This window comes from Bactrocera dorsalis, chromosome 2, assembly GCF_023373825.1.
Source record: "Bactrocera dorsalis isolate Fly_Bdor chromosome 2, ASM2337382v1, whole genome shotgun sequence".
NCBI classification, from domain to species: Eukaryota; Metazoa; Arthropoda; class Insecta; order Diptera; family Tephritidae; genus Bactrocera; species Bactrocera dorsalis.
Genome location: NC_064304.1, coordinates 50404561 through 50426957, shown reverse-complemented (window position 1 = coordinate 50426957; position 22397 = coordinate 50404561). Strand labels below are relative to the sequence as shown.

Sequence of the window (22397 nt, the reverse complement as noted above, 5' to 3'; positions counted from 1 at the left end):
ATAGGAGCGAGCTAACCACAGAATGGGAACTTTATAATTACACACACACATAGATAGACTTATGAACCGTCTATATACATAAGTACGTGTAGGTAAACGTTGGTATTTTAATGATTCAACTTGAAATGAATTAAGAACTTAAATGTCGGCATTTTATAAAGCAAATTGTAGTGAAGCTTAGACAAAAACTTAACAGAAAAGAGGTGCCAGTAATCAGCAGTTTCGTTTATCGAAATATTTCAGTAATTTTTTACTCCGCAATATGTCTTTGCAGGGTTCATTTAACGGTGATTTGTATGTAATGAGGTGGCAGAATACTCTCCTATATCAACTCACGCTGATGACTTTCTTGTTGCTTTTACATGTACATAAGTTTTTTTACAAGAGAGCGGCGCGTATCGAACAGAAAATTACATTTTTTAATGTTTGGTGTTAAAAATATAAAATTCAATATTCTTATACATATGTATGTATGTATGTATATAAAAATGAATCGCAAAATATGTTGGTAAGCGCATAACTCAAAAACGCCTGGACCAATTTTGCCAATTCTTTTTTTAAAATGTTCGTTGAGGCTCAAGGATGGTTTTACGGCAAGAAAAATTCGAATAACTGCCAGAAACCCCCTAAAAACAGCCCTTTTCTTTTTTCCATACAAACGAATGAATGTTTGTTTATTAGTAACGCTAAGAGAACTACTGAACCAATCTTAATGAAATTTTCAGAGAATGTTCTGTTGGAATCGGGGAAGGTTTAGAAATAAAAAGACCTGTATGCTTTTCTTCAAGAAAAGTCGGAAAAGTCCATAAAGTTAATTTTTTCCATACAAATTGTTTTTTTTAAATTTTTTGTTTTGATTTTTAATTATTTGAATCGTTCAAATTTGTCGTTTGTTTCAAAAATTTTTGAAAATTATTCAGTGAAAATGTTATGTGTGTTGCACACAAAGTGATCGAGTACTCCCAGAATGCGATGACATACGTGCGGTATTATACGTCGCGGTCAATCAGCAAGCGATCGTCACGATGTCATAGCAAGACTTTTCAAGCAACAGCTTCGATGGACTTTATCTTGAAGCAACATATATATGGTGCAGTCAGTTGCTAGATGTATTCTGTTGAGTGGCAAAATAGAGGTTTGCCGCACGCAAAATCCTGTATTATACGAAGTGATGAAAATCAATATCCCACTTCGGTTTGTATGTCTGACAATAAATGCACGAAACAGTATCCACGTATGAATATCCACTCTATCGGCGTCGCTCACCAGACGACAACGGCAGAACATTCAGCATTCAATTTAGAAGAGTGAATATCGAAGTTGACAACACATGGATCGTACTATATTCACCATTATTGACTAACTCATATTCAAAACTCATATCAATGTTGAATATTGCAGTTTGGTGTAATCGATAAAATACGTTTGTAAGTACTTTACCAAAGGAAGCAACATGGCGGTTATTGGTCTTGAACGACACGGTCGATACGTCAACTGCACCAAAGCACTTTGTAAGATATTTACTTTTGCCGACTGTTTTCCGACTGTTGTGCGTCTCGCAATTAATTTGGAGAATGGCCAAAGAGTGTATTTCAACCCAGGAAATTCAGTACAGCCAGTGGACACACCGCTAACAACAAAATTAACATTTACGAGTTTTTGATCAACTTTCGTCAGTGATCCGTTTACGAGGACATTCGGAAATACCTCGATATTATGCATGGAATGCATCGTCGAAGAAATAATTACGCAGAAAGCAAGACCAACCAGTAGATGGACATCCAGATGTCTTCTCAACTGATGCCTTAGAACGAATTTACATAATTCACCCGAAAAACGACGATAGTTTCTACCTTCGGTTTCTATTAATAAATGTACGCGGTTCAACTTCATTTGAGTCATTGCGTACTGTGAGTGGTACGGTGTCTGTGAGTTTTGGAGAAGTAAGCCAGCAATTACAATTGCTGGAAAATGTCAATCACTTGAATGCAAATGAAGTTCGCACACTTTTCGCGATAATCATTTCTACAAATCAGCCTTCAAACCCGCATCTATTATGGGATACGAACAAAAATGACATTACCGAAGAAATTTTACATCGTCTTCGCTAAAAATTGCAAATGGATCAATTCTAGTGGTTTGATATCAATTCCATCTGCCGTTTATCGATCCACGAAAGATGAAGTCATCACGAATGTTTATCCGCCAAACAAATTCCGGGAGATTTGGGCTCATACAAATCGATCAATCGTCTTGACAATAAGACGACGCCGTGAATTATCCAGTGGAATTTCTAAATTCTTTGGAGTGCTTTGGTATGCTACCGCATCTCAAAGTTGGATCTGTCGTTATTATGTTTCGCAATCTGCAAGCGCCAAAACTATGTAATGGAACCCGACTGATTGTGACGCACCTATCGAATACAAGGGGGCAGAATGCTTGATTCTACGAATTCCTTTGAGTTCTATCTAATTGCCATTTCGGTTTAAACGGCTTCCGTTTCCAGTAAAAATTGCATTTGAGATGATGATCAACAGGACATAAGGATAGTCGCTAGAAATGTCTTGCATAAATTTATAACTGCTATGTTTTTCACACGGCCAAAAATACGTGGGGTACTCACACGTTGGAAAACTATCTTTTCTGTACATCGGAACAGAAACCGAAAAATGTTGTTTATCATGCTGCGTTACATTGAAAAAAAAGAAATGATAAATTGAACTTTCTTTTCATTTCAAAACACACAATTTCACGCAAGAAAACGGCTGCGGGGTCAGCTAGTAGTAAATATAATTTAAAAAACTAAAGTGCATGCTTTTAAAACACTTCAAGGTAAAAATTAAAAATTCTTAATAAACATTCAGTTTGGATGTGACGTACATATGCATATGTATATTCATTGAGTTATCAGGCTTTTAGTAGTTTTCAATATAACAGTGTATGGGGTGTGGGCGTGGTTATTCTTTGATTATACCCATTAGAGGTAAATTAAACCATTTTTATTGGTACGCCCACTTTTAAGAAGTTTCAGCCAACAGGTGCTGCTTGTTCCGCGATCCCCTGTAACAAACTACAGTTTTATACCTTAATTTAATGCTTAGTTATGGCATTATATAGGTTTTCGTTTAATGGCGTTATGTGGGCGTGGCAGTAAACCGATTACGCCCATTTGCAATACCAACCTCTTGGGTGCCAAGGAATATATGTAACAATATGTCTCAATTGTTTCTTAAGTTATCGCTTTCACAGACAGAAATTACATACATATCATATGTAGATTGCATCTTGGATTTGGCAACATTACTGTTGCAATCTGGAAACTCACAATTTTATCGAAAAGTTTATCATTTTTGAAACTTGAAATGTTTTGACTAAGGAACGGTACTGTTATTATTTGAAGTAACTTAAAATAATCTTCTCGACCAAAAAATGCAAATAAAACGCTAAAATTTTTTCCCGATTATATTTTACACATTTCGACGTGGAGTGCATAGATGAACTTAATTCAATTTTTGGCGAGAAGCTCCATCAAGGACTAGTGTTTATCGATGGTACGGTAAATTCGAAGTCGTAGATCACGCCAAGACGAGTTTCGGGAAGGTCGTCCAAAATCAGTTGTTGTTGCGGAACATGCATAATGCTGATCGCCATGTGACCTATCGTGAGATTAAGACAACTATCAACCGAAAAAAATTGTTGAGTGTAAATTTTGGATGGAATGATATATTAATATATATTAAAAATCTATACCAATATTCACCGCGGCTATTGAAAGTTTGAAACATTCTGTGGGCACCATTCAAACTATTAGCAAGTTCGCTATTTTAAACCTCTTTAATTTAGTACCCGATTGTTATCCCATCAACTTTATTTTCTTAAATCTCTAAAGCTCTACATCAAGTTTGTATTATTCTAATTCTTTGCAATTTTCACTTAAAATTTTCAAACATAACCTTGAATACAAAGAGCGAATAGTATAGAGAATAGTGTATCGTGATCGATTGTTAATAGTAATTGAAATGATTTCAGGTGGCCAAAGAGTATAAACTCTATACTCCAAGGTAAAATATATAATTCTACTATAAAATATATATAATATAAACTAAAATAAAACGAAAATCAACTTGCTTCGTTTTCCTGATCATTTTGATATACCATAAATATGTATCTAATAGTTTCAGGTGTTATAAACAACCGTGGAAAAAAACAAAGGTCAGACTTTTGCTGTTAAAGAAATGATAAGAAAAGAATCTCAACTCTTAAATTTATTGCTTTTACTATATCTGTGTATGTATGTATGCATGTATGTATATATATTTAGGATGTATACCTTCCTGTCTTAAAATAATAAACAATTCTTATGAGTAAAATTTATTCACGCATTAACCTATGGCTAAAAGCAGACAAGGACGGTATGTATCAACAGTAATGTATCGCACTCACCATAAACATTCAATCTCGCCGAGTGCTCCACACTTCCCATGGAATTGATGGCGATGCACTTGTAAAGTCCGCCATCGTCTGGACGCACATGTGAAATATTCAAGTGACTGATCACATCGCCAGACATATCGACGAACTGACCGATGGCGAAGCGATGATGCAGCGAAACATCCATTATCGGCTGGGAGTCCAACAGCCAGGCAAACTGCAAAACAAGAACAAAAACGACTATAATAATCACTTAGCCAAACAGCAGCATAAGATTTTGCACCATAGTCTATATACAGGGTTTGTCCGAAAAGTAATAGGAATGATTTTCTTCCGCCATGCCTGTACTTCGGAGCGTGCGCATACCGACTGGATTCGGTAAAGGGCGTGCCTAGCTAACGAACGAGCGACTGGTTAGTTGTCTCCGAGCATCTGGAGAGTCAGAGCAAACATTTCGCGCGACGCGTTTCTGTGAGGTACGCGATTAAATTCTGTGTTAAACACGGTAAATCTGCGACAGAGACGTTTGATATGAACAAGCAGGCTTACCCAGGTGTTGCTTTAGCAAAAAGTGGTATGTTTCGGTGGCAACAGACCTTTTTGCAGGGCTGGGAGGGGTCACTGATGAATGAGCAAATCGAAAGTGAAAACGATACTCATTGTATTTTTTGACAACAAAGATATCGTCCACCATGAATTTGTTCCTCCTGGACAAACCGTCAAAACCAAGTTTTACGTGGAAGTCCTCAAGAGACTGAAACGAAGGGTCAATCGAGTCCGACAAGACATCGCAGCCGATTGGAAGTTGCACCACGACCACGCCCCGGCTCACACCGACTTTTTTGTGAACAGCTATTTAACCGAGGCCGGCATCCCGCTTCCTCAACCGCTCCACAGCCCAGATGTGGTCTCCCAAGACTTTTTTGTTTCCTTGCCTGAAAAGGCTGATGAAAGGCAAGCATTTTGAGGCGACAGAAGGGATCCAAGCAGCATGCACTTGGGCTCTCAAGGCTATTCTGCAGAATACCTTCCTTAACGCCTTCAATACTTGAAAATCGCACTGGATCGTCGCAGAAGGAGCCTATTTTGAAAGTTTTTAAAGAATTGTAACGATTGGTTATTTTTTTAAATCGGCTCAGTCCTATAACTTTCCGGACAAACCTTGTACGTAGGTACATATATGTATGTATATACTATGTCTGTGGGCTTGTCTACGTGTTATCGCATTTAAATTGCAGCAGCAACATGCCACTGAAACTTGCAATATTTATATGTAGGAGAAATATAAAGCTTGAGCGTAGTGAACGATATACTTACTTGTGGTGGCGGCGAACCGCTAGCCGAGCACTTAAGCGATATTAATGGCCCCGGCCGCACATTTTGCTCAATAAAGGTGTAAATCAGTTCAGGCACGGTATCTACAAGAAAAACGGGAAAATCCACTTTAAATATTTGGACCTTATGAATTATTAATTTGTTAAGCGAGATGTTATCACACATTTGTACTTACCACCCAACTTCAGTTCAGCCATAGCTTGGGCGCTGGCTCTGCTATTTTCCACCAAGCACTGATAGACCCCTCGATCTCTACGACCCACGTTATGTACCATTAGCGAGGTCTTCGTAAGAAACCGTATGCTGTAGATGACAAACAAAAATGTGGACATTAGCCGAAGTATTCAAACACAATATTATAACTGTACATAAATACTTATGCATACTAGCTTTGCACAATATATGACACACCCCTAATTACGAAACCCTAAACTCGTGAGTATACTTACATACATATGTGGCAAGTACATAGAAAATGATGTTAACTGCATATGTATGAGTGAGGGGTAATGGAAGCACCGCATGTGCTTGGATTTACATAACTGCATATAAATTGGTTCACACATTTAAACACACATACATATGTATACCTGTTCGTGAGAATGAACTGGTTAATCTGCACGTGGGATATGCAACATATTGTTTGCATTGTGCAAAAAAAACATACCCCACAGGCACATTGTATGGAAATATGTGTGGATCCTTCTGGCCGAAAAATACTGAGCTTAACGATGCACAACCTTTCAAGATCAGTATTAAACTAGAAAAATTAAACAAGAAAAAACGTTAACTTCGGCTGCGACGAAGCTAATATACCCTTCACAGGTGCATTTCTTTTAGTAACTATGTGTTTAAGTAAATCTAAAGACGTAACCGGTCAGTGGTTTTCATCCAAAGCAAAACATTTCACTAGTTCTTTTTAGCCAGGTTGTTTGCTAGAAAAATTAAAGTTATTTAATAAAGAAAATTGATCTTTTAGACGTTTCGTTTTGAAGGATTAAAGCGATATCTTGGGCAACATACATGCTAAATTTCATGCAGGCAGGTTTTGTTATCAGAAGTGCAAAATTTCTTCAACTATTGTAGCTTTGCCTTAGAGAATAAACCGCGACGAATTTGCAGAATATATCTCGTTAACTGAAAAGGTCTCCACTACAAGAATTTGACTCCGATCGTTCAGTTTGTATGGAAGCTATATCCTATAGTAATCCAATGTGAACAATTTCTTCGTATATTATATTATTATCTTAGAAAATAACTTGTGCCAACTTTTGTGAAGATACATTGTCAAATGTGAAAGTTTTTTTCGACTCAGCTCAACATACTGATCATTCAAATATATACTTTATAGGGTATCCAATGCTTCCTTCTGGGTGTTACAAACTTCGTGGCAAACTTAATATACCTTGTTCAAGGTATAATAATATATTGTATTGCACATTAATTAAATTGTTATTCAATACTGGTACTTTATGATATAATTGATTTAAAAAAGTTTTGCTTTTCAGCGGAAGTTAGTATGGATAGATTAGATATGGAATCTATATCTTGTTGTTCGAGCATTTTCTATTCGATTAAAGCCCGGACCTATTGCTGGTCAATTCAAAAAGGGAAGATTTTTCGACGCCAGATATGACATCGTTTATATTAAAACATTCATAAGAGCATTCTGCTGAAGTATTCGGTCCTCGCCATGAAACTCTTCTGCAAATAGTATTGTTCAAGATTTATCATAAGTTCTTTATAATGCAGGCCTGCGTATAAGTAGTAAGGACACAAACCAATACCAGCTAGCTGACAGCTGAATGTTGAATGATCAGCATAATTGTGTTCTCCTTTTATCCTTGCACATGTAAACTAGTACTTTCACTCTAACATAGTGAATATAAATGTAAATTTATGATGTGTTTTTTGTATGTGGCGTGATGCTGCAAACCGTTAATCAATGGAGATTTAAGGAGGAATTCAACAGCGGCGGACTGATGTATGATCAATACTTTTTTATTTGACGGAAATTAATACAACTTTTGTATAAATACATATAATTTCACTTTCAAGGAGATCCATTTCAATTTGCGAATCTATCCGTCCCGGTATACCTGAATAACATTTCCCGAAATTGCAATGCCAAAGCGTATATTTCTCATAAAAGTCAAATTAGCAAATATATGCTTAAATGCTTTGGTGTACACACATAGACATAATATTTAAATTGTAGCTTCTTCCTGTAAATCTGTTGAACCGATAGACTTAATTTGGTCGCCGCTCATTGGCGTGAGTTTTATATCGGGGGCGCTTGAGTGGTTTTATTATTTCGTCAACTTTACACCACCATTCAGACCTTGTCGCATTCTGAGTCGTCTCTTAAGGCCTTAAGTCGGCTGATATTTTGTACTTCTTTTAATAATTTTTATAATAATAGAGATCATTGACATGTTAGGCACAAATATCAATTTTCTATTGCACGAATGACTTTGTCATCTTTAAAACCCCAAAGCGAATATAAGTACAAGTACAAAGGCAACACGAGACATAACAATACTATATGTATCATATCATATACTCAAATATTGATATTATAAGAATAACTGTTTTAAGCAAAAATAATTTTGCGGAAGTCAAAACGTTGTCGAAATCTAACAAGCTGTGAGGTCCGGTCTAAAAATTCGGAGAGAACATTTTTGTGATAACATCAGGCCCTCGTCACAAAAATTGGTAAAATCGGATAAATTATTCTCTAAGTCTCCAATTGCTTCATATAAAGATAACCGAACTTCCGGTTGAATTTATACCTTATATAATATATTAGCCAAACTGTGAGGAATCTTAATTGGTTCCCAGTTTGAGTGTTAGATGTTGATAGATCGAGTGAATATGATTGGTTGATGAGAGAAATCTTTTTTTGCATAAAAACTAGTTTTTTGTTTTTGTCACTTAATTTATATGAAAAAAGCACAGGCCTTTCCTTTACCGAAATTTTTAGGTAAAATTCTTTATCGGTCATTATTCAGTCTTTACATATACCTTATAAGACTGATAACGAATAAAACAAGCGATCTCAATCAAAAACCGAATTTTTTTTTTCTTTCACAAATAGAGACATCATTTCAACGTATCGTTGTTTTTCCAGTGTAAACCACGTAGAACTTGAATACGACTCATACAATCATCACCATCAACTTCTTTTTATTAATTCTTATGCCTTCGCGAATTTTCTTTTAAGTTAACACATTTTTTTTATTTGCTCTTTGTTCCTTGGTTATTAAACATTTGCATATTGCACCCTTGCTTTAAAAGAAAAATCTTGTTCTTTCTCCCAACTTCATTCTAGTCAAAGTCGCCAAACCAATAATTTGGAAATTATTATTTATTTGATTAGCATAATCACAAAGAGGTGCAGAGTTTCCATATCAGCATGCATATTTATAAGTATTTCCCATGTTTTATTTGCCAATTGGCAAAATGCCGATATCTGTTGAGCTTGTAAATAAAAAGAAGCTTTTTCATATGTATACGTAACTAAAAGCGAACATTGGCAATGGATCACTACAAATAACAATATTCAAGATAATACATATGTTGAATTCAAAAATTCAATGGAGTCTATACTCGTACATTATACAGGATATATTAATTTTTTCACCAAGCAGGAGACGTCGGAGATCCTATAAAATATATATATGTACATACAACTGTGTTCGAAATAATAGCAGTGGTTTAAAGAGCAGTCAGTCGAAAAATGGTGCATCTATTGTAGTCCGATGAAACAAAAATTGTTTTATTTGTTTCCCGAGAACGCCGACAGTATGTAGGAAGGCCTGTAAATGCTTCATTTGATCCTAAATATTTTTCACGGACGGTAAAACATGGAGGTGCCAAAATCAATGTATCGGGGTGCTTGTCTTACTAAGGCACAGGTCCGTTGCTTTGGATTAAAGAAAACATGGATTCCAAATTGTACGTTAAAATAATGGAGTTGACTATGCTACCACACGCTGAATGGAAAATGCCGTTGAAATGGGTCTTTCAACAAGATAACGACCCCAAACATACCAACAGGTTGGCAAAAAATTGGTTTGCTCTAAATGGAGTTGAGGTTATGGATTGGCCGGCTCAGTCACCGGATCTTAATCCAATTGTGAATCTTTGGGCAGAGATCAAAGAAGATGTAGGGAAAGATAATTCGTCAAATACGAAGCAATTATGAAGTTCTGTGACGAAGGCATGGAAGGTCATTCCACTCGCGAAATGCAAGCGTTTGGTGAACTCCATGCCCAGGAGATGCGCAGCTGCGTTTTCCAACGACGGTCATTCGACGAAATACTAAATGTTTAAACTAAATTTTATATTATTATAATGAATTAATTGATTTTGATGTAAAATTCTCAATACAGCTATTATTAAAGATAGCTGAAATTTTCATTTACAAACTTTTATATTTATTTAAAATCGATCATGAAAACATTTCACTAGAAAGCCTTCGCTTATTTAAAAATTATTAAAAGTTTGAGCTGAAAATATAGAACGATGTGTAGCTTTCCTTCCATTTATGATATAAACGGACAACCTCACCTCTAAAAAACTGCTGAATTGTGTTAATATAAGTAGAAATAACAAAATGAATATAAAAATTCTTAAGAAAGCACCGTTATGGATATTTCGATTATAATAAGGCCGATAAATAGTATAAAACCAGTGAAGTTAGTGATATAAGTAAACGAAGTGAGGAAATTAGAACTCAACTCAGAGGGAAAAAGAAGAGCCTTTGTGCCGTTTAAGTGAAGTAAGTACAATTCGCAAGGACAGATGTATGTATATTAAAGTGTTTGTTACCAATCAACCAATATTAATTACTCTTAACAACTTCAAATAGAATTTTCTGTAGGTGTCTCATTATCCATATTTTTATGTAGGGTACGTAAATACACTGAAGGTACATCCAATGAAAGGTAAATATAGTCAATGATTTAAAATACAGGATTTACTTTGCCAGAGGGAGACTTTTATTTACATTCGAAAGATTAAAACAAGAAGAACTTGCCTCCACTTGTCACTTCAAATTTGTTTCAACTTATGATATAGAGATATGACAGGAGAACTTTAATGTTTTTAATGATCAATTTTAGTGTAATATAAAGTGCAAATTTACGAAAATTACATTTCGATTGATTGTAGAGTTAACAAAACCGTCCCTTCTTTATCGCCTGCAAAATTACAATGTAACTTCAGATCAATATTTTATTATTTTCGATAGCGGCAGCGCCAAAAATCAGCAGTGACAATTAGTGTTAGTAGCACACTAGTGGCGTGATTAAATTCCTCTAATTGCAGTTTTAACATTCCTGTAGTCAGTAGTGGTAAAAGTGGCGTGCTCATTTTTGCCGAAACATATGTATGTATGCTGCGTACCTGCGCATTCCAACGCACGGTGTAATAAAAGTTTTTATTTTTGTAACTTACTCAATCGGCTGCTAACAAAACACATTGACAAACCTATTGAATTGCTTATGCTTACACCTCACTAACGCTGTAACAAACTTCTCTTTATTTATTTTTATCATTTTTCAAATCCGTTGTTATGCCTCAACAGGCGTTTATTAGCATGCGCATCACTGTCGTTCCTTTCAATTACGATGCACATATTCCAGCTTTTAGCTTTTCAATTTTATTTTATTTCATTCTGTTTGTTTGGCTTGCGAAATTGTAGCACTTCTGTCTCACAGCCATGCAAATCAAGTTCATGACCGCAAACAAACGGACGGACCAATTAGTAAATATTCTAGATTTAATATTCTAGTTTTAATGCACGCAAACATGTTGCTTAAGGGTATTCAAGTTTTCTTCGCCCTACAAGTGATTGTTGCATCTCCGATAATCGATTATCCTAGTAGTGATATAATACCATGTTCAGACGGAAAATTTAAAAGATTAGATTACATTTAAGCATTTCATAACCCAACAGTGTTCTCACTGCCGTTAGAAAGATCAAAAAACAGCTGTTATTGTCATTCAAGAACACACATCGCTTAATATTTATCAAAAGAAAAGATTGTTATATAGTATTTTGAAATAAAAGCCGTATTTTTTCAAATATTTTCCATATAATAAAAATAGTGGATGCATTTTTTCATTTGTTAAGTCGATTTTCAGGTGAAATTAGATTCATTGCTTTAAAAAAAATTGTTTGTTTACATTTTTTTCCCTTTGTAGTGTCTAAATCAGCTGTGATAATGTAACAGATTTCCAATGCTGACAAGTAGATAGTGCAAAATCAGAGTCGCACAGAGAGATTTAGCGTGGATCATCTTGAAAAATTTTTAAGATTAGTGGGATAATCGTGTGATTAAGTGTCGGTCTGAACATGGTAAAAGGGTGTATATGTACTTAGGCTAAAATGATCCAAGTGAGTTTCTCTAAACACTGCAGCTTAAGACTCAATTAGGAGGACTATTCCACTCATAACATTTTAAAAACTACATATGTACATATGGCGTAAAATTTGTTTCTGGAAATACTATACACTGCTTGCATTTATTAATTGCGAATAACATTTAACATTCAGTTCCGACCGCTGTTGTACTCTTCCCTATTTATTTTATATTCGGTTTGTGTCTATTAAGGAACAATGTTATTTTTCGATATACCGAAATCTCAACGAACGAAGCAAAAAGCTGCAACACAGATCTACAAATTCATTCATATTTATGTGTTATTGTTGTAGCTAGTGCAGTTTGTTACACACAAACCACTCGATAACTGTAGCAAACTTTCGATGTGAGTTTTGAGGAAATGCAAAACTCAAATTTACCAATCAACGAGTCAGAAATATCAACAAAATTGGTGTGAAAAATGGTTGGAGTACTGGAAATTATGTAAAAACCCTAAACTGGTTCTAGTAGTTATAATTATTATACATATTGGGTAGTCGAAAAAGTCTTTTCGTATTTCTAATCAAACTTTAACTTATTTTTTTATATTTATACTAATAAATGTACCATTTTGGTCGATCAATTTTTGTTATTTTTCCGCGAGAGACATTATTCCGTCAGTTTAAAACTTTACATACAGCATCACCTCCGTAAATTTCACAAATTTCATTGATGGCTTGCATGGTATATATCGTCACCTTAAATGCAAAATAACGTAACAACATTTTCCGAAATTTACAGTGGCATGAATGAAACACGAAATAAAATGGAACATGAGTGAAATAAAATTTGAATTTTGGTTAAAACTGGTTTATATCTGACCGGAGAACCTAAAAATGTCGAACATATGTAATATTATGTATGTAATTTGAAGTAGTGAAGCGTAATCAATAAGACACTCAATTTCGAATTTTTTGATGATACGTTATTTTGCCTTTCAGGTGACGATATAAAAAATTCGAAATATAACGAACCTCGTCATTATTTTCACTCATTTTTGAACAGGTGTAGCTTTTTTTCAACTTCCCCGAAATCTCAACTTTCCAGCACTACATGGTATGACACAACATAATTGGAAGCACTGGAAATATACGACTACAACGATATCTATTGACTAAATACGATAAGACTTTTTCGACTACCCAATACATAGTTACATATTTACGTATTTAGATTTAAGATTAAATTAAACAATTTCAGTTGGTTTGCTAATTGGATATTAGATATTATAGTCTTAACACCAATTAATAAGCTAACTACCTACATCGACCTGAATTTAAGCCGACGAACTACCGATTCGAGAGCATGCAGACGGTGCTCTCAGATATGAAAACAGGAACAAATGTGCTTGCATTTATCTAAGCTTAATTCGCATTTCAAACATTCACTTACTTCTCTCTGCCGTTGCTAAGCGCATTGTTGCCCTGTAGAGGTATTCCATTGTGCAACCACTCGACGCCATCGATCGCTGAACCCGTGGTCGAACAGTTGAAAATTGCCATTCCGCCCGAATTGACAATTTGCACTTGCGGCAGAATATGCACCGACACATATGAGTTAACCAGCAGACGGATTTCGATGCGCTGCTCGCCGAATTGATTTGCCGCCTGGCACACCTGGGCACAAAAGAGACGCAAAAAATGAAAGTAAAGAGAGTTGTAGTACCCATATATGGAAAACATAGAAAATGTTGTAAAATAAGCTCTAGCGTTGAATGGCAACATGCCACTTTAAATTGACAATTTCCGTAGCAAATTACACAGTTTTCCACAAGTTGGCGTTAATGAGATTCCTAACTCGATTTCCACTGAAAAGGTGGGTCGTTTAAGACCCACTGTACACGTGTGAGAGAGACTCTTGACTGCCACATCAATTGACTTGTTTTCAAAAGTTCTCGCTTTTATGCTCCCATAACTCATTTCCTCTGGCTCAGTGTAGAGGAGCCCCATATCTTAAGTTGAAGGCGCTTTGCAGCGCTCACTTACCCATTTGCCGGCATCCCGTTCGTCAGCATTTTTGATAAGCAACAGCGTGCGTGACAGTATCACACGCTGCGAAGATGGAATTGGGTACAATGCTGATGAATCCGAAACACGATACCATCTGCAAGTAGAAAATCACAAAAGTACCAGACGTTAGTAAAGTGCCATAGAAGTAAGTAAAAGAACGAAATAAGAGTAAAAAATGACCTTCGAATGATTGCTTCAAAATATAATTTTACGGGCTGTGCTTGCGTGCGGGTGTGTGGAAAAGTAGAAAACTGCAGAAAGTAACTTGGCAAATATCCATATTATCCTGAGCGTGCGTGCAACACCTGTGCGCGCCCCTGCATACGCATATAAATTACCATGTATACTTGTATGTGCTGTAGTATCTGCACGACTGCAACCATGACAATGAATTATTTGCCTCATTGTCAGCCCAACAGTTGCTCCTCAGACGGATGCGTACAAAAATACCCACATGCACACTTTATCTGTTTTCACTGCCGCTGGCAGTCTATCTCCCGTGAGCAATTCGTTTAGCCGAGTTAATATGCATTTATCTGTATGTTTCCTCTTCTTCTTTATACTATCGCAACATGTTGCTACAAAGAATAATAGTTTTGTTCACCTAACGGTTGTTTGTACCACATAAAACAAATATTTTTATGCAACGTGGTAAAGATATACAAGTATGTTAGCAGTTCTGCTATTTGGTAGGTCTTTAAAACGCCATTAATCGAAAACCTATAAAGTGCCATTACTAAACTTCGCAATGGGATACAAAACTGTAATTAGGTGCAACGAATCGCATTCAAGAGCGCCATCTGCGGTTAAAAAAGTGGGAGAGCCCCGTTTCCCAAAAAGGTTAATGTGCATATCTCCCAAAATATTAATTTATTTGAAAATATGGGAAATCATGTACGAGTATGTGATAAAATGTTCGGTTACACCCGAACTTGGCTTTTCCTTACTTCTTTTATTTTGTTGTCGCCTTACTTTACTCGGTTTGTGTGTGGAAGAGTTTATATCATTGCCATTTTTATAGTGATTTATTATAATAAATTTACAAGTGACAATATATCTGCATGTAAACTATTGTACATCATTATGTAAATTAAAAGTTAAATGTTTTCGATATGCCTTAAATAATATAGAAATTTGTATATTGACTTCGTGCTGAATAAGCCTGTTCACACTTTTCTATTGAAGAATATGCATCTAAGGTATATCTAAAGGACATTTTCTTAATGTCTCGTTAGCGACCATTTGTCAGTTAAGTTCTGGTTACCCCTGCAAAGAAGGAGCCTTAGTTACATCAACCAGAACTTGACTGATAGATTACTGCTAACCACACCGAAGATACCGAAGATTTTTTACCGAAAATATTGGACAGTCGAAAAAGTTTTTTCGTATATCTCCAGTGCAATTGTGTCATACCTTACATAACAAAAAAGATTAAATTCGGGAAAGTTGTAAAAAGGTTACAGCTGTTCAAAAATGAGTGGAAATAATGAAGAGATTCGTTATATTTTGAATTTTTGGTATATGCCACGCAAGCTACCAATGAAATTTGTGAAGTTTACGGAGACGATGCTGTATCAGTTCGTGTAGCACAACAATGGTTCCCTCGCTTGCGTTATGGAAATTTCGAAATTTCGATTAACACTGATGGAATAAAGTCTCTAGCGGAAAAATGGCAAAAAGTGGTCGACCAAAATGGTACATATTTGTTTATTTCTTTATTATTATAAATATAAATAAAAATATGTTAAAAGTTGATTGCAAATACGAAAAGACTTTTTCGACTACCCAATATATCTAAATTAATCTGTGTGATGAAAACGTGTCCTTGTATCAAAAATAGATAAAATCAAAGGTCAATACTTCCCTACTGATATACAAACTTTCGCTCTTCTAGTTAACTTTACACCGTAAGCTATATATCGGTTAAAATGTAAAATATCTTAATGAAACTTAGATAGTATTTATTTTTTCAGTCAATAGCATACCGTGTTGCCAAAAATGGATAGTCGTGTAAAGATTACCTTTAACCCCAGAACAACTACTTAAGTCGTCGTTTCTTTGCTCGCTTCTTTTCTATTGCCAAAAAAATACAGGCAAACTCATCGGCAAATTAATCGAGTTGAATTCGTGCAAGAGCGTAGGCGAATACATCATTAAGGTGTTATAGCCGCATCTTCAATGCTACCAAGTTTTGTTTTGCAAAATTTACTATTATATTATGAATGGTTCAAATTGCAAATGAAAATACAAATTTCTTATATTCTTCACTTTTTAAAACTTAAGATTTAAAATCAATGCTTTAAGGCCTTTAGTTATATAAGGGGTTTTCGCTCAAATTTATCTATTTTACACAAAGATACACCGTTATCCGATTTCATCTATTTTTACCGCGTCGCGACGGTCGGTAGAAGTTCTTATAAGGTTTGTACACAACAAATTTGGATGTTAGCTTAAGTGGTTTAGGAGATATATACAAAAATTTTTGTTTGATGTCTCAAGCCACAACCTGGCAGATTTTGAGAAAAGATTTGGACTTGCATCCGTATTAAATTGTTCTCACTAAATTGACAGTTTGGAGTGCTTTTTGCTCTAGTGGAATCATGGGTTCGCACTTCTTTCGAAATGAAACTGGTGACACCGTTACTGTAAATCGAGAGCGATATAGATCAATTACAACCAACTTCTTATGGCCGTAATTGAAAGAAGTTGATCTGGTCAACATCAGGTTCCAATAATACGGGGCTACGTGCAACAACCTTAAATGAGAACTATTGCGAGAAAGGTTTGAAGATACGATTATTTCAAGAAATTGTGACATTGAATATCCTCCAAGAAGTTGTGATTTAACACCAGTAAACAACAACTTGTGGGGTCATTGGTCTAAAGCAATAAACCAGACTCTCCTTAAGCTTTAGAAGTCAATATTGAACGTGCTATTTATGACGTACGACTTGATTTAGTGACAAAAGTACTCGAAAATTGGGTTCACCGAATTCGTTCCTGCAAAAGAAGTCGCGGTGGCCATTTTGATAATTTTATACTCAGAACTTAATTGTATTGATTTCACTACACTCTAAATAAAAAAAATTAAATTTCTTCAACAATTAGTTTATTTTTTTTTTTAAGAAATCAGGTTCTTGCGAAAATAGTATACCTGTATTAAAAGTTTTTGCAAAATAATTCAACATTAATTAAGTATTGGTCGAAATCGTAAATGAATAGCAATCAAATTTGGAATCTTATGAATTTATATTGAAGGTTATCAATATATTACTTAGTTTTATTCTCTTCTTCTTCTTTACTGGCGTAGACACCGCTTACGCGATTATAGCCGAGTCAACAACAGCGCGCCAGTCGTTTCTTCTCTTCGCTACGTGGCGCTAATTGGATATTCCAAGCGAGGCCAGGTCCTTCTCCACTTGGTCCTTCCACCGGAGTGGAGGTCTTCCTCTTCCTCTGCTTCCCGCGGCGGGTACTGCGTCGAATACTTTCAGAGCTGGAGTGTTTTCATCCATCCGGACAACATGACCTAGCCAGCGTAGCCGCTGTCTTTTAATTCGCTGAACTATGTCAATGTCGTCGTATATCTCGTACAGCTCTTCGTTCCATCGAATGCGATATTCGCCGTGGCCAACGCGCAAAGAACCATAAATCTTTTATTAATATATTTTAATCGCGTCAACGAATATTATATTAAAATCAGCGTTAAATGAGAACTGTTCTAAACTCAACCAAAGTCTAAATTTAATATATTGAGTTTAAGTGGAAAATGTCAACCAGAGAATCGAAATTCGTTAATTAGGAATGGGAAGTTTAGACCAAGGTCTAGTGCAATTCAATTCATATTCAGTGATAAGTCATATAATTTTCAAGGAAACTTGCCCACTTAATTGCATTAAAAAATCATAAAGTCAGTTGGAAAGTCGCAAATCATTATATATGCTATATTGGGCAATAGAAAAATGGACGGGCTGATTTCTCTAGCTTTTGACATTGAACAGCTATATTCAAGAGTATATTTTCAAGCAATTTATAAATTCACTTTACTGACCGATATATTGAGTTTAGGGCCTTTTAGAATAAAGAAATCATTGAAATCATAGTATGTGCAATATTATACGTCCAGTTAATTTTTTAACATATCTTATACATACTATATGTTGACGGATTTCTGCGGTTTAAATCCAACTGGAAGTTTGAAATTTTATGTTATGAATAACATACGAGATATAGGAGACTATTATGTATTTTTGCCATCACCAGTTATAATTACAGGAATAGATGTTTCCAAAGTTTACCTGAGGTACCATAACCTCACATCCCATCACCACTATACGCCGGATAATGTATTCGTTTTACAAACGAAAACCCCTGATATTGCTTACTTGAGTAAACGGGCACGATTTCACTCGCTTTAGTAACTCGCATATTGGCCTATATTCGCAGGAAAAAGTTAGACGGAAGTTCGCATGTTTTTATATTTGGTATATGGGAGAGTTAATAATTCCCTTAATCTGATTCAACCCATTTTTTATTATTATGAGATAAGGATTTTGTCTGAGTTTCTATAATATATCTTACAGGCTGACCTATATTTGCGATAAATAGTTCTTAATAGGAACCGGGGTGCATATATTCGGTACTGGGGGCTTGATTTATGAACATAAGCTAGTGCACTTCATAAGTAGTACTTGTGCAAAGTTTCACCCTGATACATTCATTGGTGCGTAGTTTGTGTTCTGGGAAGTGAAAGATTCAGACAAAATTTAAAATTGTGTTATATGAGAAATAGGCGTGGATCTAGTCCGGAATTTCTGTTGATCATTTAAATATGTATATATAACCCTTTTAGGTGATACAAACAACGGTTAGGTGAACAAAACTATTATACTCTGAAACAACATGTTGCAAGAGTATAACAAACACACACATGCGCTCTGCTAGAAAGTGTTCATCGGTGCGCTCCTAGCTGTGTACCACCTTTTCTGATATCAACCAAACACCACTGTTTTCGGGTTCTCTACTGCGGTAAAGTGGCGTGAAGAAACATATGATTTTCACAGTTATTGGTATGAGGATGTGTTAGTCTTCACTTTAGCCCAATTGACTTAACATTCAGTTCCGCTGCGCACGTGCTGAGAATGTTGAATGGGAAAATACTTTGACTTTGCTGGCGTACCTTTTGCATAAAGTAAATCTGTTGCAGATTAAGCTTAAGCAGCATTTATTGATTTCCAAATTCGTTGGATGTCGCATATCCCCATATGCCCCATAAGTATGTGAAGGTGAAATAACGAGCATTTGCGGTAAAAACGTGTGATTTTGCACAAATCTTCTACCGCAGGTTAAGAAATTGAGATTAAATTGTGCAATATGTTACACAGTGTATACAAATTGTGTTCAGGAATCGATTGTTGGAAACTCATTAAGTTTATCCATATACATATACATACATATAAAAATAAGTAAGAAACCTGACTTTCGAGCACAGTCAATATTCAGCTGCTCTCGATTTTTATTTGACGGACATCTTTCTTCCAAACAAATGTTGGCTTAAACAAAAAATTTTCATTTATTGCTCTGTATACGCAAGAATGTAAGTATTATAGTTATATACTGAAATTTGAATTTAATTCTTCCGTAGAAGGAATAAATTCATGGCCATATTTAAGCCGAACATCAATGCTATCAATGAGCAAATACACTGCTAGGCAAACAATCTTTTACGGCATCATCAAACTGCGCCCAAAATGGTCTCAAAGCAAGCAAAAATGTTTTCTATAATTAATACTAAATTACGGACCACAAAATAATAGCGTTGCCGCAAACAAGTGAGTTGAGTCCATGTGGCTAGCAGCACTGTCGGCCCGGGCAACCTTTATTTAACGGAGAATACTATCAGCATTAACTTAAGCTAGTTGCCTCCCATTATGCGTGTAAGAATATGTAGGTCTTTATGGTATTTTATTAGTCCCATTCATGACTTGTACGTGTGCAGATTCGTTACTAGCTATGCTTTGACGGGTTGGCAACGAAAATAAACTGAATGTTACTTTCTTTTGCTCAAATGACACTTTGGTGGAGGCGAGTTCATTGCTTCTTTTGGGCGAATGAATTTCAAATATGTATGTAAGTATTAAAAGCACCTAAAAAAGTACGAGTAAATATACACATCTAAGGCCACATTTACACATAAAACATTTACTGTGTAACTAGAGAGAAAATAAAATTCTATTAATGCCTCAAGCTAAAGATTCGTTACTACAAAACATATATAGGCCAACCGGCCACTATTGCTTACTCAACAGACATCCTAAATATAATATCATTCATTCCTCAAAGGAAATATTAAAAAAAAGCAAATTTCCAAAATTTTGAAATCGCTTTAATAGTTATTACCGAAATATTTATATAATAATTACTTATTATTTCTAAATATAAAAGGTAATATAGGTATAAAGTAATTCAATTGTAAGATAGATAATACTAATCAATACGACTTATGTCAGTATGTATTTAATAGTCTTTAAAATGGTCTTAAAAATCAACAAAAGAAGCATATTTAAAGTCAGCGGCACACTCTTTCAATAATGATTTTGAGAATAGAATAGATTCAAAATCTTATTTATCGTAATACATATTATATTATTCATATAATTATTATTTCATCATAGTGCGTTAGAATTGATTATTCATTATGCGAAGAATCGAAATCGATTGAAAATCTAAATCGAAATCGAAAATTAATAGGCAAGTTTACCTGAAAGCCAAACTATAAGGAATAAATGGATAAATTGTTCGATGAGTTACTACTTTTCTCACATAGTATATTTATAATATCGTTGCTCTAGTACTTACATATATAATTGGCAATAATATAACAAGAAAAAACGTTAACTTCGGCTGCATCGGAAGCTAAATACCCTTCACAGATGCATTTCTGTTAGTAACTATGTGTTCAGTTTGTATGGAAGCTATATGCTATAGTAATCCGATCTGAACAATTTTTTGAAGATTATATTGTTACCTTTACCAGTAATCCATGGCAAATTTCGTGAAGATACCACGTCAAATACGAAAGTTTTTCATACAAGCCCTTGATTCCGATAGTTCGGTTTGTATGGCAGCTATATGCTATAATGAGTCGATCTGCACAATTTCTTCTGATATTACATTATTTCTATAAGCAATAACTCATAACAAATTTCGTGAAGATATATCGTCAAATGTGAAAGTTTTCCATACAAGAACTTGATTCAGTTTGTATGGTAGCTATATGCTACAGTTAACCGATCTGAACAATTTCTTCGGAGATAACATTTTTGCTTTAGAAAATAATGTATACCAAATTTCGTGAATATATCTTGTCAAATGTGAAAGTTTCTTGGAAAATAACATGTGTCAATTTTTGTTAAGATAAATTGTCAAATGTGAAAGTTTTCCATACAAGAACTTGATTCCGATCGTTCAGTTTATATGGCAGCTATATGTTATAGTGCTCCCATATCGGCAGTTCCGACAAATGAGCAGCTTCTTGAAGAGAAAATGACGTTTGCAAAATTTCAAAACGATATCTTAAAAACTGAGGGACTAGTTCGTATATCTACAGACAGACAGACGGACATGGCGAAATCGACTCAGCTCGACATACTGATCATTTGTATATGTATATACTTTATACGGTCTCCGACGCTTCCTTCTGGGTGCTACAAACTTCGTGACGAACTTAATATACCCTGTTCAGGGTATAATAATATATCGATAATTATATGAGCTAAAATTCAAAGAAACAAGACTGAACGTTGACTTCGGCTGGACCGAAACTATAACAAATAACCTTGACTGAAGCATTTTTCTAAAATAAAAGAGTATAAAAAGACCTTTATCTTTTTTTTACATTTTCTGTTCCCTTATACCCTTAGGATTAATGTAGAAACCCTCTTTATGGGGTTTTAAAGGACACAATGGGTGTAACGATTGGCGCAGCAGCAGATGCTACCGCGAGACACAACTACGTATGTCGTATTCGTACCACAGATAATCGCAACCGTGAGGTCTCAAAGGAGCATCGGTCGAACATCAGGGGTAATAGATCACGCGAGAACGAGCTGTGTGACGATACCGAGGCTGTTTTGTACGGAGCAGGCATAGTCGATTAGGGGTATGTCAATTATTCAACGTATCTTTGTATGCT

General features: G+C 35.3%; 1 protein-coding gene across 6 annotated transcripts in view; it reads right to left on the bottom strand.

The window, feature by feature from the left end:
- Nucleotides 1–22397, bottom strand: part of LOC115065727 (Down syndrome cell adhesion molecule-like protein Dscam2) — a 138452-nt gene that overhangs the window by 50594 nt on the left and 65461 nt on the right. For all 6 annotated transcript variants that reach the window (XM_049447426.1, XM_049447428.1, XM_049447425.1 and 3 more), the window contains exons 8-12: nt 14180–14297; nt 13587–13810; nt 5942–6069; nt 5749–5849; nt 4444–4648 (exon numbers count right to left, since the gene is read on the bottom strand). In XM_049447426.1, coding sequence (XP_049303383.1) covers nt 4444–4648; nt 5749–5849; nt 5942–6069; nt 13587–13810; nt 14180–14297 — 776 coding nt within the window. The remainder of the gene's footprint in view (nt 1–4443; nt 4649–5748; nt 5850–5941; nt 6070–13586; nt 13811–14179; nt 14298–22397) is intronic.